The sequence below is a fragment of the Lemur catta genome, chromosome 2 (assembly GCF_020740605.2).
Source record: "Lemur catta isolate mLemCat1 chromosome 2, mLemCat1.pri, whole genome shotgun sequence".
Taxonomy (NCBI): domain Eukaryota; kingdom Metazoa; phylum Chordata; class Mammalia; order Primates; family Lemuridae; genus Lemur; species Lemur catta.
In genome coordinates, this window is record NC_059129.1 from 99834103 (window position 1) to 99847714 (window position 13612).

At 38.4% G+C, this 13612-nt stretch overlaps 1 protein-coding gene across 1 annotated transcript in view; it reads left to right on the forward strand.

Moving 5' to 3' along the window:
• Positions 1–13271, forward strand: part of CRYBG1 (crystallin beta-gamma domain containing 1) — a 47678-nt gene extending 34407 nt beyond the window's left edge. Inside the window, exons 12-20 of the mRNA XM_045544108.1 lie at positions 36–162; positions 366–398; positions 1295–1407; positions 2976–3105; positions 5486–5625; positions 6948–7071; positions 7491–7649; positions 9349–9511; positions 12989–13271. Coding sequence (XP_045400064.1) covers positions 36–162; positions 366–398; positions 1295–1407; positions 2976–3105; positions 5486–5625; positions 6948–7071; positions 7491–7649; positions 9349–9511; positions 12989–13077 — 1078 coding nt within the window. The 3' untranslated portion in view covers positions 13078–13271. The remainder of the gene's footprint in view (positions 1–35; positions 163–365; positions 399–1294; positions 1408–2975; positions 3106–5485; positions 5626–6947; positions 7072–7490; positions 7650–9348; positions 9512–12988) is intronic.
• Positions 13272–13612: the final 341 nt, after the last annotated feature.

A 13612-nucleotide genomic window follows, 5' to 3' on the forward strand; every position in this document is an offset into this window, starting at 1 on the left:
TAAATCATAACAAGTCAGTGTTTTTGTTTCTTTAGATGGGTAGCCTATGAAAATCCTGACTTCACAGGAGAACAGTATATACTGGATAAAGGCTTTTATACCACTTTTGAGGACTGGGGAGGCAAAAATTGTAAGATCTCTTCTGTTCAACCCATATGTTTGGTAAGGAGTCATATTTTTATGTGAGAATATTTAACTGAATTCTGGATTTCCCTAATGTGTGTTTCTAGTTCACATAATATTTATTGCTACAGAAAATACTCTGATGTCATTTTTAGCAGTAATTGCTAACAATCTGGAAGAAAAAGCTTTTCAGCATGTCTGCTTTATTCACTTCCTTTTTTCTTCCCTTTAAAAATTTTTAGGATTCTTTCACTGGCCCAAGGAGACGAAATCAGGTAACTTTGAAAATATTCTATTTCTTATAACTAGGGTCCTTCTTTTGAAAGGCTGAACTTATGTATTAAATGTCAGACATTTGGAAGACTTTTAGTTTCACCCCTTTTTATGCCTAAAAACATAATTGTATTTTTAAAATAAGATTTAAGTTTACTTTGATGCTTAATTGATAGCACTAGCCCATGTCTCAATATTTCTTATAAAATGATCTAGCTGTGTAAAGCTGAATTTTATATCATTACATTGAATCAGTTTATATTAATACACGAAGATTAATATCCAAAAAATAGCATACAGTTATGATAAATAGTAAAATGAATGCTTATATTTGCTGTGTCTGCATTGGACAAACATTTGTTCTCCCTCAAGTCTTTTGAATGTGGACTCTTAACATCAACTGAAGTGTTACATTTGTTATTTAGGCTTTTTAATGGAAGTGTTCACATAGCCAGTAATTATAGAGGCACACTTACCACTGTAGCCTCCTTTATTGGCATGTAGGAGATTCTAATAAGACAGTAAGTATCTTCCATTGAGAGGGAAAAAACTATACTATATATTTCCAAAATATAGTTTATTGTTAATAGTAGAACTGATTAACAACTTTTGGCCACAATAAAGCTTTAAATGCCTCACAGCTTCTTAATAGGGTGTTCTGTAGAAACTTACCTCCATTGTTGATTTTTCCTCTGATGTCTCTGAATAGTCATGAATGGGGTAGCCAACATGTTTCTAATTGATCATTAATATATGTAGAATTAGAAAATTAAAGGATTTATAAAATCCATACCAGTTTATGGTAACAAGAGTTCACAGGTCATGTTTGGGTCATCATTTCAAAGGCTGAATGAGTTAAGGAAAATAATTTTATGTTTTTCTGTTTACTTTTTCAAAGATTCACTTGTTTTCAGAACCACAGTTTCAAGGTCACAGTCAGTGTTTTGAAGAAACAACAGGTCAAATTGATGAATCATTTTCTACTAAGTCTTGCAGAGTTTCCGGAGGCAGGTAAGTAAAACAATGGGTTAGCAGAGCTGAGTCATTGGGGTAAAATAGAATTCACACATCAGCAAGTATTTAGTGACACCTGTCAGGTGCTTGGCACTGTATGAAACCACCATTGTAGTCTGAAAGTATGCTTTGTGACATCTTAGTGCTGGATGCCAGAGGACGTGGACATCAGGGTAGGCTGGAGGTGAAGATCACCTCATTGTGTAATAGAATTCACACCAGGTGCTGTGCTCTCTATGCCCGCTCCATCGTCTGTAAAGGGAGAGTTGGACTCTACATAATCTTTACAGGTAGACAGGATAGGCTAGGCTCTCTGCATGATAGGGAGGGAAGAAAAGTGTGTGTCTGGAGTGGAGTTGGTGTGCATGCTGATCAGGGAGCAGCACAGTCCCCTCCCTAGCTGGGAGGGCTTTGTGCTCAGGAGGAGAAGGGAAGCCAGCTTGGACTGGGAGGGCGGGATCAGGCTGTGAAGACTCCCTGAGCATGTGAGTTTAGGTGGATGCCATGGGAAACACAAGACAAGGGTAAAGGCAATGGGCTCAAAATGCCATGCTGAAAACAATAGTTTTACAAAAGCTTACTTCACTAGAGAGGGGAGAGCCCAAGGCCAGAGAAACTTAGGAAACCCTTGGGGCAGTCTGTGCAAGAGATGATGAAAAATTAAGTCTAATAATGATAATAATAGTAATAGTGCCTTTAATCATGTAGTTCTTTATGGTTGAAATAACACTATCCTATCATTTAGCATTGCACAGTGGAAGAGCCCTGGCTTTGCATTCAAATACAGAGATTGACAGTAAAGCTTCACAGTTTCTTAGCACGTACCTCCACCCCATCCCAGTTCCTCGTTATCCCCTACCCTGCTTCATTTACCACTGCCAGACATGTACTTTTTTAAATTGCTCACTTATTGTCTGTCTCAGCTCACTGGAGTCTAAACTTCAAGAGAGGAAAGACTTTGTTTTGTTCTCTAATGTATCCCCAGTGGTAGAAAAGTACCTGATACACAATTGTTGGGTTAAAAAAACCCAACAAAACACAAACCTTCTAGAGAAGCATGTAAATCACCATTGTATCAAAAATGTGGAGGCCCCGAGAGGCTAAGTCACTATAGTATTTTGACTTCTGGCACAGGGCAGAGGTGTCGGGAATGAGGATGAAGGAGGAGTGAGAGGAGGAAGGAGATCAACAGACTTTGGTGGCTTGGGGGCTAGCTAGGTATGAAGGTTGGAGAAGGCTTATTCACAGAGGGCCCGAGAGCTTGAAGCTACAAGGGCTGGGAGAAAGGTGGCACCCACGAGAGGAGCAAGGAAGGCTGGTAGGTAAGGAAATAAAAACATACGGACTTTCATGGAGAAAGTTTTATTTCCCAGATGCAAAGTTAAATGACTTCTTGTGAATAGTAATTTGATACAAGATGAAATGCAGTGAATATGTCTAAATATTTTTGAAGAAAAGACTCTTAGCCACAAGCGTTATATTTTATATCAGGCTGCCTCTAAAAATCAGACTTCTTGAATAGGAAAACTGAAATTGCACACTGTGTGTGGTTTTCCCTACTGTAGCTGGGTTGCATATGATGGAGAAAACTTCTCCGGGAATCAGTACGTACTGGAGGAAGGCCATTACCCTTGTCTCTCTGCAATGGGCTGCCTGCCTGGAGCAACTTTCAAGTCTCTTCGTTTTATAGACGTTGTAAGTATGCCAGTGTGATATAGTGTTACAGAAATGTATGCTTCACATAGCTGATGGTCAGGGCAAGGTAACCAGCAGGCAGAACTTACCTAGGGCTTAAAATCAGGGCTTTAAATCCACGTGGCTGCATGTCCATCTAGTTTATTGATTCTAACTGATGTAAGTATTCCACTACCCTGTTTTGCTTATTTAATCCTCATGCGTATCCCTATAGACCTGTGTGGGAGTGCCTTGGGGCTGTATATTAGGGAGTAGAATTGCTGGATTTCATGTATGAACAGGCAATTTCACTCAGTGCTGCCAAATCCCATCGCTTTAGACTCCCACTGGTAGTGCATTGTGGGTTCCCGCTTCCCACATTGTTGGCATTACTGGATATTCTAGTTTTTGTCAATTTGATGGAACGATCAGAAAGTATGGTGTCATTGTTGGGATAATTTGTATTTCACTGTTAGTGAGGTTGGTATCTCTTATTTATCATTTGGGTTTTTTGTTCAGTGAATTGCCTATTTATATCCTTTGCCCAACTCTTTTTTTTTTTTTTTCAGTTTCCTGTATCTTTTGTTGTTATTGATGTAAAGAAATTCCTGATAGTTTCTTAGTGTATTATTAGGTTATTTTAGAGATTTGCTATCAAATGACTTCTCCCAGTTTATCACCTATGTGCTAATTCAGATTATAGTGCCCTGTTTTGAACAGAAATCTTTCAGTTTGATGTAGTCAAAGCAACATTCAATAGAACAAAACTGCAAGATAATATTAAGATATTAAAGTCTAGGCTTTTGACTACGGCCATACCACCCTGACCATGCCCTGATCTCAGATATTAAAGTCTAGGAGTGTCTTTAGTTTTTGAAATTTTTATTAGTAGGTAGCTGACCTCTCATAAAAAGCTTTAAACATATGTAGTTGGTGATTTTAGTTTTAAAGGGAGGCAGAACATATCTGAGTTGGCTTTATCTCCTCCCTGCCTGCCTATTTAAATAACTAAAATGCTACTGAGACATGAAAATGTAGCAGTGAAACACGGAATAATGTGGTAAGTACATTAGCTTGTAAGTAATGAAATAAGACTTTTTGATAGTAACCTGCCTAGAATTCTGAAAGCTACCTACAAGTATATCTTTGACGTTTTCAAATGCCTTCTCTCAACCAGAACTAGCAGATACGCTCACCTCACTCTGATGCTTATGGATGATTTTAGGTTTTTTTTTTTTTTTTTTTTTTGAGACATAGTCTTACTCTGTTGCCCAGGGCTAGAGTGATTTTAGGTTTTAATGATGAGGAATGAACGTTTTACCCACACTAAGACTACATATCTTTGTGACTTAATACTTCAAAATTATTTAATTGATTTTTAATACTAAGCTTGAGTGTTAGGACATTTTTGGCATGCCATCTCAGAGAAAGTGCAGAGTAGTAATACTACAGTTTTTGTCATTTCTTCCTTGTATGTTTTATATAACCTAATCCCTGTGTGTACATTTCCCCCGTACACACTAATCTGCTGTGCTGAGGGACAGATCTTTTCTACATGTCAGGGCACATCCACGGAAGTGAAGCAGTAAGGTGCCACACCCTTGCCACAAAACTCTAAGCAGATAGGGAAAAAATGTAAGGCCCCGGGCTTTTATGCTGTATCATTTATGATCTCAGGAGTATTATCATTAGAGCTTAGTCTAGGGTCATAAGGATCTGTAATTTGAAAAAATAAGCATAAGCTGCCAACTTTTCATTCTTCTCAAAGTCAGTGGACTGTTGTGCTATTGTGCTCTTTAAAATGATTGACAGTTTAAACTTAAGGCTTCCGTTCTGTTTTCTTCTCTCCTCCTGACAGAGATTCCTACAGGAAAATTTGGGAGTGTGAGTACACAGAATCACAATCTTATTGACAGTCACAACAGGAAAGAAAAGACATTTGAAAATACACATATGAGGAATGTTCCTTGCTTAGTCAGTACCACTAGGCCATCAAACACCAGACTGCCACAGCCCTCTGATGCCCCCCATTTATGTCTATGGCTTTCCAGCCCCTCCTTGTCTCAATGAAATTGCTAAGTGGAAAATAAATTCCCTTAGAAGATCGTTGATATTCCAGGCATATATCCATTTCTCTATGCCTGGGATATTCTTTTTTCCTGGTTCATAAAATGTTTACATTTACCTGCCTTTATATGCAATGGAAAAAATTCCTGCCCCAACATGCTTTCTCTCCTTAGCTTTGGGGTACTCAGACATCCAGATTTCCTGGGAAAGGGAGTTTATAAATAGGCCAAATCTGGCAGGGTTTGTGCTTTGTTCTTGTTACGAGATGATTTTCACATAAATTCAAATTATCAATAAAGATGAATAACAGAACATTATTTTTGCTCCTAAATAGGAATTTTCTGAACCAACAATTATTCTTTTTGAAAGAGAAGACTTCAAAGGAAAAAAGGTTGAACTCAATGCAGAAACGGTTAATCTCCGATCCCTGGGATTCAACACGCAAATACGCTCTCTTCAGGTTATTGGTGGCATGTGAGTTATCTACATTACCTTAAACTAACTGGCATATGACCGCTATTTTCTGAAAGGGTTAATAATTGTGCACCTTCAAAGTACACAATTCCCATTGGGAAAAGCCATGTGTAAAGCATCTTTCGTCTCCTTATCCAGATTTTTAGTTTATTTAAGGTAAGGATTTGTCTTTAATGCCTCTCAAAGTCCCTGGGGGAATGTTTTGCACACCAGTGCTCAGCAAATTTATTGAGTACTCTTTTTTAGCAAGCAAGCAAGAGAGAGCTGAGTTTTCTTATCCCCTTGAAAAAGACCAAGTCCTTTGATTTTGGAGCTAAGAATTTTGATTTTTCCTTTAGCTAGGAATAACTAGCAAATGATTAAAAGTCAACTTAGGAAGATTTTTTTCCCTCTCAACTTTGTATAATTTTGAAATTGAATAAGATATCAAAATGAATAAGTACCATCAGTGAAATAAATGTTTTTGAGAAAGTTTTTTTTCTGGTTTTTTTTTTTACAGAAACAGTAAGTGTGGTCCACCTGTGTGCATCAGATGTTGCAGGATGGGGACTTTAGCTATTTACAAAGCAACTATAGAATATTAGGGTGGTAGAATTATGGGTGATTTTCTTCAACAGGTTTAACGAATATTTTGCTTTTGTGATAAGATGGTTAAAATGGTAACATTTTAGAGTTCCAGGATTAAAAGTAGAGAACATTCTTCCTTGACGCAATGTATCAGCAAGAGAGGAGGGCTGCTGGGTCACTTACACGCCAGTCCGCTTGCGCCCTGGGGCTCCCCTGGGTGTGCAGCACCAGCGTCTCTGCGTGGAAGGGACCTGAATATCTTATCAGTTTTTAGATTTGAGGACGATTACTCTTGTTTTAAACAAAAGTGTATTATTTTTTTTGTTCACCTAACCCTTATTTAGCACTTACCAAGTACCACACACTAAGAGCTTTGCAAGTATTAATCATTTAAATAACTTTTAAAGACCCATTACTACAACTGGGGATATTTTATGAATAGCTCACAGGAAGAACTGGGGAATCCTGCTAAAAGACCATTTCTATTTCATTGCTTTATTGGAGGAAAAAACTTACCTATTTCTCTTCGAGAGTGGTTCTTGTTGGCATAAATACTCATGTACCGAAAATTTGCTATTCATCAAGAAAAGGCTGCTTTAAGTGTTCAAGAAAATAAAGTTGTTTCATTTTTTCCCCCAATGTATATTTAAAGTATAAAGTTCAGTCTAGAAATTGAAAACATTCTAAAAATAAATGTAACTGGGGTCCATTGTCAAATGGAAATTGTTCCTTACTGTGGTTATTTTTTTTTCCAGATGGGTTACTTATGAATATGGCAATTACAGAGGTCGGCAGTTCCTACTGTCACCAGCAGAAGTACCTAATTGGTATGAATTCAGTGGCTGTCGCCAAATAGGTTCTCTACGACCTTTTGCTCAGGTATTTTTCTCTTCTCCATGCTGTGAGTAGACTCTTCTTTGAATTTTTTTTTTTTTTTGTAAATGCAATCCAACTTTCTGGTTTCAATTTAAAATGGGCCCCACCCCCAGGAATTTGGGCTCAGCTTCTGGTGCTAAGAGGTGTGGCTGCTTCAGAAATGCCATCAAACCCAACACCAAACATTAAACATGGCATGTCCAAGCCCTGGGTTGTCTGTAGGCAGGCTTCCTGCCCCAGGCACTTTGAAATTTTGTCAAATTCTTCTCATTGAGAAATTTCTAAAACCGGTGAGACTCTTGGGTATAGTAATTATCCCTAATCCATATGTCACTTCAGATTCTTCCCAACATTAATGCTTGTTCAGTGCTTTTAATAGTGCATCTTATATATGACAACTGCTGGGGGGTTTTGTCTTCTAGAAACGAATTTGTTTCAGACTTCGAAACAAAGCAACAGGGTTATTCATGTCAACCAATGGGAACCTAGAGGATCTGAAGCTTCTTAGAATACAGGTCATGGAGGATGTTGGTGCTGATGATCAGATTTGGATTTATCAAGAAGGATGCATCAAATGCAGGGTGAGCTTTTAGGATTAGATAGGGGTCTGTAATACCTTTGCTAGGAGCTAACTTGTCCTTTAACATGCTTTTAGTCTTTCTTCAAGTAGCTGCTATTTCATAATTCCTGAAGCATTTTCAGAAATAAATTGGAAACTTTTTTCATGAAAACATTTTCTAGCTCTTGTAGCAGTCTGGGAACTTAAAATGGGAGATAAATCTTACACTGATCCAAGATAGAGTATTTGTTTCTATACTTGATTTTTATGTAGTAATAGGAAAGGGGAAGTGTTTTGTTATTCTTTCCCTTTTCCTACTTTTTATACAAATATTAATAACTATAAGCTCCAGCACTATCAACAAAAACCACTCTTGGTTCGTTTCCATTTGGGAGAAGCCCACAGAATAGGATGAAGATAGAAGAGATACCTCTGCGTATACAACACAATCCATTTCCTGATTGTCACGTATTGTAAAGTGGAAAATGACCCATCCATCCCATATCACTTCTGCTATAAGACATTTAAAAGCTGAATGTAGTAAGATTTCATGAGAGAAGCTTATGCTTCTATGGTAGATAACTTCTTACTCATTGATTTTATGAGCTTGACTGTTTGCTCCAGATTTAAAAAAAAAGAAAGAAAAAAAAAAACCTGGGTGCCCCGTGAGTCAGCAGAAGGCATGCAGCCTTGTGAAAAGGTGTACAACTTGTTAATTGGGTCGGTTGTGCTTGAGGGAGAATGATCCTTTCAGTAAACAGAAGTGCTGTTGAGACATGCAGAGGAGAGACGGCACAAGAACCAGAAGTAGCTGCAATAAAGCAGCGTGGAAGGCAGCCAGCTTCTGCCTCTGAATTATCGTAATTCAAGAAAATGGTGCCTTTCAACAACTATTTCTAACCCACATTTCAGTGATTTGTTTAACAATTTTGAATTCAGTAGGTCAATGAGAAAAAGTAAAGTGTCCTAGATTATCACAGTGCTTTTATCTCAATATAGAATAGTATACCTTTCATAAACATTTTTATGGCAAGACACGTTCATGGCATGTGAACATCTGACTGCCATACATTGTTTAAATATATTAAGGGTAGATTCACTTCAGGGGAGGGCTCATAAAATCTCTGCATTAAAACACCCTCTACTAAGTTTGTATTTTTTTCTTTCTTTTTTAATAGCTGGAGAGCATGTCCGTTTAGAAAATTTTAGACATTTCTCATGAAGGAAAGACAAGCTAATAAGTGCAATTTCAAGTTTTAAAATGATAAAATGCCCTTTAGCCACTCCAGAGCTACAGAATTAGAGGTGTAGTCATATACTGGAAGGTCAGGCCAAGCAGAGGTGGATATGTCAGGGGAGATTTAGCTGTAGACCAGCCTAGGATCATGGTCACGTCTGACAGGGAAAAATATCATCATGGGCAGTTTTAATGCCCCGAGGCTTTCCTCACTAGTAAGGCACAGAGTCTTGCAAAGGGTCAAAGTCTCGCACAATGGACAAAAATTGAGAACTTTCCATCACTTATGTCATCTGAAATGAAGGGGATATATATTTGTTGTTTGATTCTAGTTACTCTGGCTAGAAGCTGGCCTGCCTTATGTGGGTTAAATGAACCCAGGAACTAAGATAATTTTTAAAAATCAATTTAGCCAGGAAAATAATTGCTAGGAGACTTAAGTATGTATCCATCTCTAAGATACCTTGTCTTTTCCACTAAGCAGATAGCAGAAGACTGCTGTCTGACAATCGTGGGTAGCTTGGTGACATCTGGCTCTAAACTTGGCCTGGCCCTTGACCAGAATGCAGACAGTCAGTTCTGGAGCATGAAGTCGGATGGCAGAATCTACAGCAAGTTGAAGCCAAATTTAGTTTTAGATGTCAAAGGTAAGGATCATTTCCTTTATTTTCTTTATTGTAATATGTCTGTCTTTAGTTAAGGAAAAATCTATTCTTAACTTTTGAAAATGATGTGTATTATTTTAACAATAGTAAGAGAACCCTTATATGCCTGCTATAAGTACATTATCTCATGTGCTCTTCATAGCAACCCTATGAGCTCTATGTTGTCCCTTTCTCCCTCTCTTCTTCCCCCCAATTTTATAGCCAAAAAAACTCAGGCTCAAAGAGGTTAATCAGTTTGGCCAAGACCTCACACTCCTAAGTGCTAAACTGGAATCTGGACACAGGCCGCCTTCAAACTATTTATTATAATAGTGTTAGACTAAAAATCACAAGCTAAAAGGCTGTTCGGTATAGTTGATGATTCTCATGTATATACATGTTAACCTTTCATTGAAAAAAATCTAAGCTAGAAAAGGAATTAGACAACTCAGCCTAGAGGATTTCAATGGAATGTGTATTTCAGTGAACTTAATCCAGAATGAACTGACAGTGCTGGGGAAGAGTAGGTTTAAACTAGTGGTCTTCAAACTTTATTTGCATTAGAATCACCTGAAGGGCTTGTTAAGACACAGATTGCCAGGCCTCATCAGAGTTTCTGATTCAGTAGGTCTGGGGTGGGGCCTGAGAATTTGCTTTTCTAACAAGTTCCTAGGTGATGCTAGTGCTGCTGGTCTGAGGACCATACCAGAACCATGGATGGTCATTTTTAAACAAAACAAAAATGACCTAACTTATACACAGGAACTCAGTGAACTAGTGTTGTTGCAATTGACAAACACATAGTGTGTTTTGGTCATGTCATCTGGGGGTAATTTTGCTTTAAATTAATAGGAATCAGGAAAGCCAGCATGCTTATATTTTGTAAGTTTGGTGAACTGGTGATAATGTAACCATGCTACACTACATACTCCATTTTAAATCATTGCTAGAAGTTGGCTTAATTTTACTTTAATCAGGGCTTTAGGCCAATGCTGTTATTAAAGGTAGGGGTAAAGAAACAGCTGTGATCTGATTTTTAAAAAACTTTTCTGGAGATAATGGAGAATAAGCCTGAACATTTTCATCAGGGGCTTTGGTAACTGAATGGAGCAAAAGTGGCTGTCATTTCTGGGTGACTTCCAGATGGGTAGTGGGCAACCCACTTAACAATGGAATTAGAATCACACAGAACCCAAGAAGTTGGAAGGGTGCTCAGAGGCAAAGTTTAAGGCAGAGTACTGCATTTAAGGAGCACAAATTAAGCAATACAGCCACAGGCTGGATGCAGGTAGTACCGTTGGATGTAAGAAAGTAAATGCAACATTCAGAAAACGATTAATATGTAGTATCCTTCACATCACATGTGGTGCAACAGATTTGTCAATATGTAGACAGGTGAAATATCCATTGAATAGATGATCAATCTAAGGCTCAAATTGGTAAAAAAAATCACTCAGTCAGACTTTTCTTTATTCTTATTTTGATCTACTTTATTGCACTGCAGCTCTTCCGGCTATACAAGATAGTTTCAAAACCTCCAGGGAAGCCAAAGAAATGTGACTAAATTGCAAAAATGGAATTTTTGAGGATATGTTAGAAAAATTAGGCTATTTATTCCCCAAAGGAAGGCTGAGCAAACCTTCATGTTTCTTACAAGTGTAATCGGCTTCCTGGGTCCCTTCCAGGGTTAAGGTCACTATTCCTTAGAGCATTTCTTCTTTCATTCTTCCAACATGTATTTATTTGGTACCCCCTATGTGGCAGGCTCTGAGCTAGGCACTGGGGCTGCCAAAGTGAGAAAAAAAAAAAGACTCCTACCTTGGTTTCAGAGAGCTTACATTCTAGAAGCTCCAAGTATAGAGGATTCCCGCCCCCCGCCCCCCACTTGCTGCGTTAACAGTGGGCCAGAAGTAAGGACATGTGGCTCCTAGTCTTGGCTGACGTGAACTTTGGGGACTCTAGAAGGTTCTTCCTTCGGACTTCACTTTAAAGCTCCAAGGCCCCTTCCTAACATACATCATAAATTAGTTAAGTACCTCCTGTATATTTGTGAACTCTCGGTATCTAGTATGGTAGCTACAACAGTCAATTTCTTGTTAAGCCAAATTTAAATTTCTCAGAATGTGGGAGAATGACGCCATCTTGTGGACATGAGAGAGCAGGGCTGCACATCCCACATACTATGCAAAGGAAATGCAAACACATCTCTTCTTTGGTGCACTTAATAGGAAACCATGATTTTCATCAGCTACAACTGTTGAATCACTTGTTACCTATAAAAATTGCCATAAGAGTTATCGGATCACCTATTTTTTAGCCCAACTCTGTGTTTGGGGAGTTGTCTTGGTAGACATTTATATATTATTCCAGACTACATACCTTGTAATAACAGTAGAAGGTGATTCATGCTCACTTTATTAAGTCTAGATGATTTAAATTCTTTCCAAAGACAAAAGAATGAATTATTTCCTCAGGAACTTTTTAATAGAGTATGTTGTAAATATTTTGTAAATGCTTTAAAGGAGAGAAGAATGTTTTTCTTGGCCTAAGGATGAAGCATGATGTTAATACCAGCCATACCCTACATTTAGATGCACAGATTTGTCTTTTGATGGGCTCCTTGGTGATATAATATTGGTACAAAGGCTGATGCTAAAAAAGGATAAGGTATCTGAAAGGATGTTTATTCCACACTGAAAAAAATTAGATACCTGAAAATTTATTTTGTTAATGATACTTCTTCATTGAAAGAAGCCATGAGGCTGTTTTTAACACAGAAAGTATCTGAAATATCTAATAAGCACCCTTGGAAAAATCTTTTCAAACATTCTGGTGACAGGGAGTTAGGTAGTTTATGACACTAGTTGTATGGTTCGGTGGCACTCAGCATCTGAAATACCATGAATTTTCATATAGCAGACCAGTTCCCGGCAGTGGGAGTGCTACCCCAGCCCTTTGTATACTTCGGCGTCATTCGCACCTTCCCTGTGCCCTACTGCAGTCGTGTTTCAGTGTTTATGCGAAACCTGCTCCTCTGACCACCACTCCTCCCAGCTTTCCACTGCCAGGTCTGCGATTCCTCACTGTGTCTCAAACCCATGATCTCACCACTGAATACATCTTACAGTCTCTTTGCTCCTTTTCTCGAGATTTTTCCGTTCCCCTCAATTTCAGACACTTTAAGAGTGACTGTGGACTAGCTTTTAAGAATCGGGTAGAAAGAGGAGCCCCATTCAGGTAGGATATCCTGTGTGAAGTTGCTGGTGCCCCGGGATGGCATTTTGACAGATTCGCCCATAGCAGGTGACCGTCTCATCCCCTGGGGTGGGCGGTCAGGGTTTCTCCCCCTGCTTTGGTTCCTTGGGGCCTGCAGTTTCACACCTTGTTTACTTTTGCTGTGCCAGTGTTGGAATAAACTGTGTCTGCTATAGCCCCTTTCCTGTGGGCATGTTATATTTTTATTATTTTTCTTTCTTTCAGGGGGTACACAGTATGATCAAAATCACATTATCCTCAACACCATCAGCAAAGAGAAGTTTACACAAGTGTGGGAAGCCATGGTCCTATAAACCTCAACAAAGAAGGCAGAAGAGATGTTTCTGGAGGTCTTTCCAGCCACCTTATTTAAAAACTAAAGGACAGTGCTGATGGACAAGCCAATTGGAAAGTGGATCTATTCCTTCAATAACTCTAAATTCCATCTTGAGTCATACTGCCATGACTGAATTGTCTCATCCTTTCAAAAGACTAGTTTTAAAACCAATAATTTGTCCTCCTTTCATTTCTTGCCTTTTCCTTTTAGTAGCTGCTTAAACAGGTTCCCTTATTAGCAGCTTTTGGATGTTTTTTAAAAATTTTTTATCAAAACTATGTACATTTTAAATTATTTCCAAAGATAGTGACAGGAGAGGACAGGAACAAATTTACCAACTTCGTGGACCTACAGATCCCTTACACAAGGAGAAAAGCTCAGGTCTGTAAGGTAGAGGACTGTGTAGGTCTGTAATTTTGGTTCTTGGCCTTAACGTTTTCTAGAACCGTTATGCTACAAAGAGGGAAAGCCTTATATATTCAGACATATTTTAAGGAACTCAGTAACAAAAA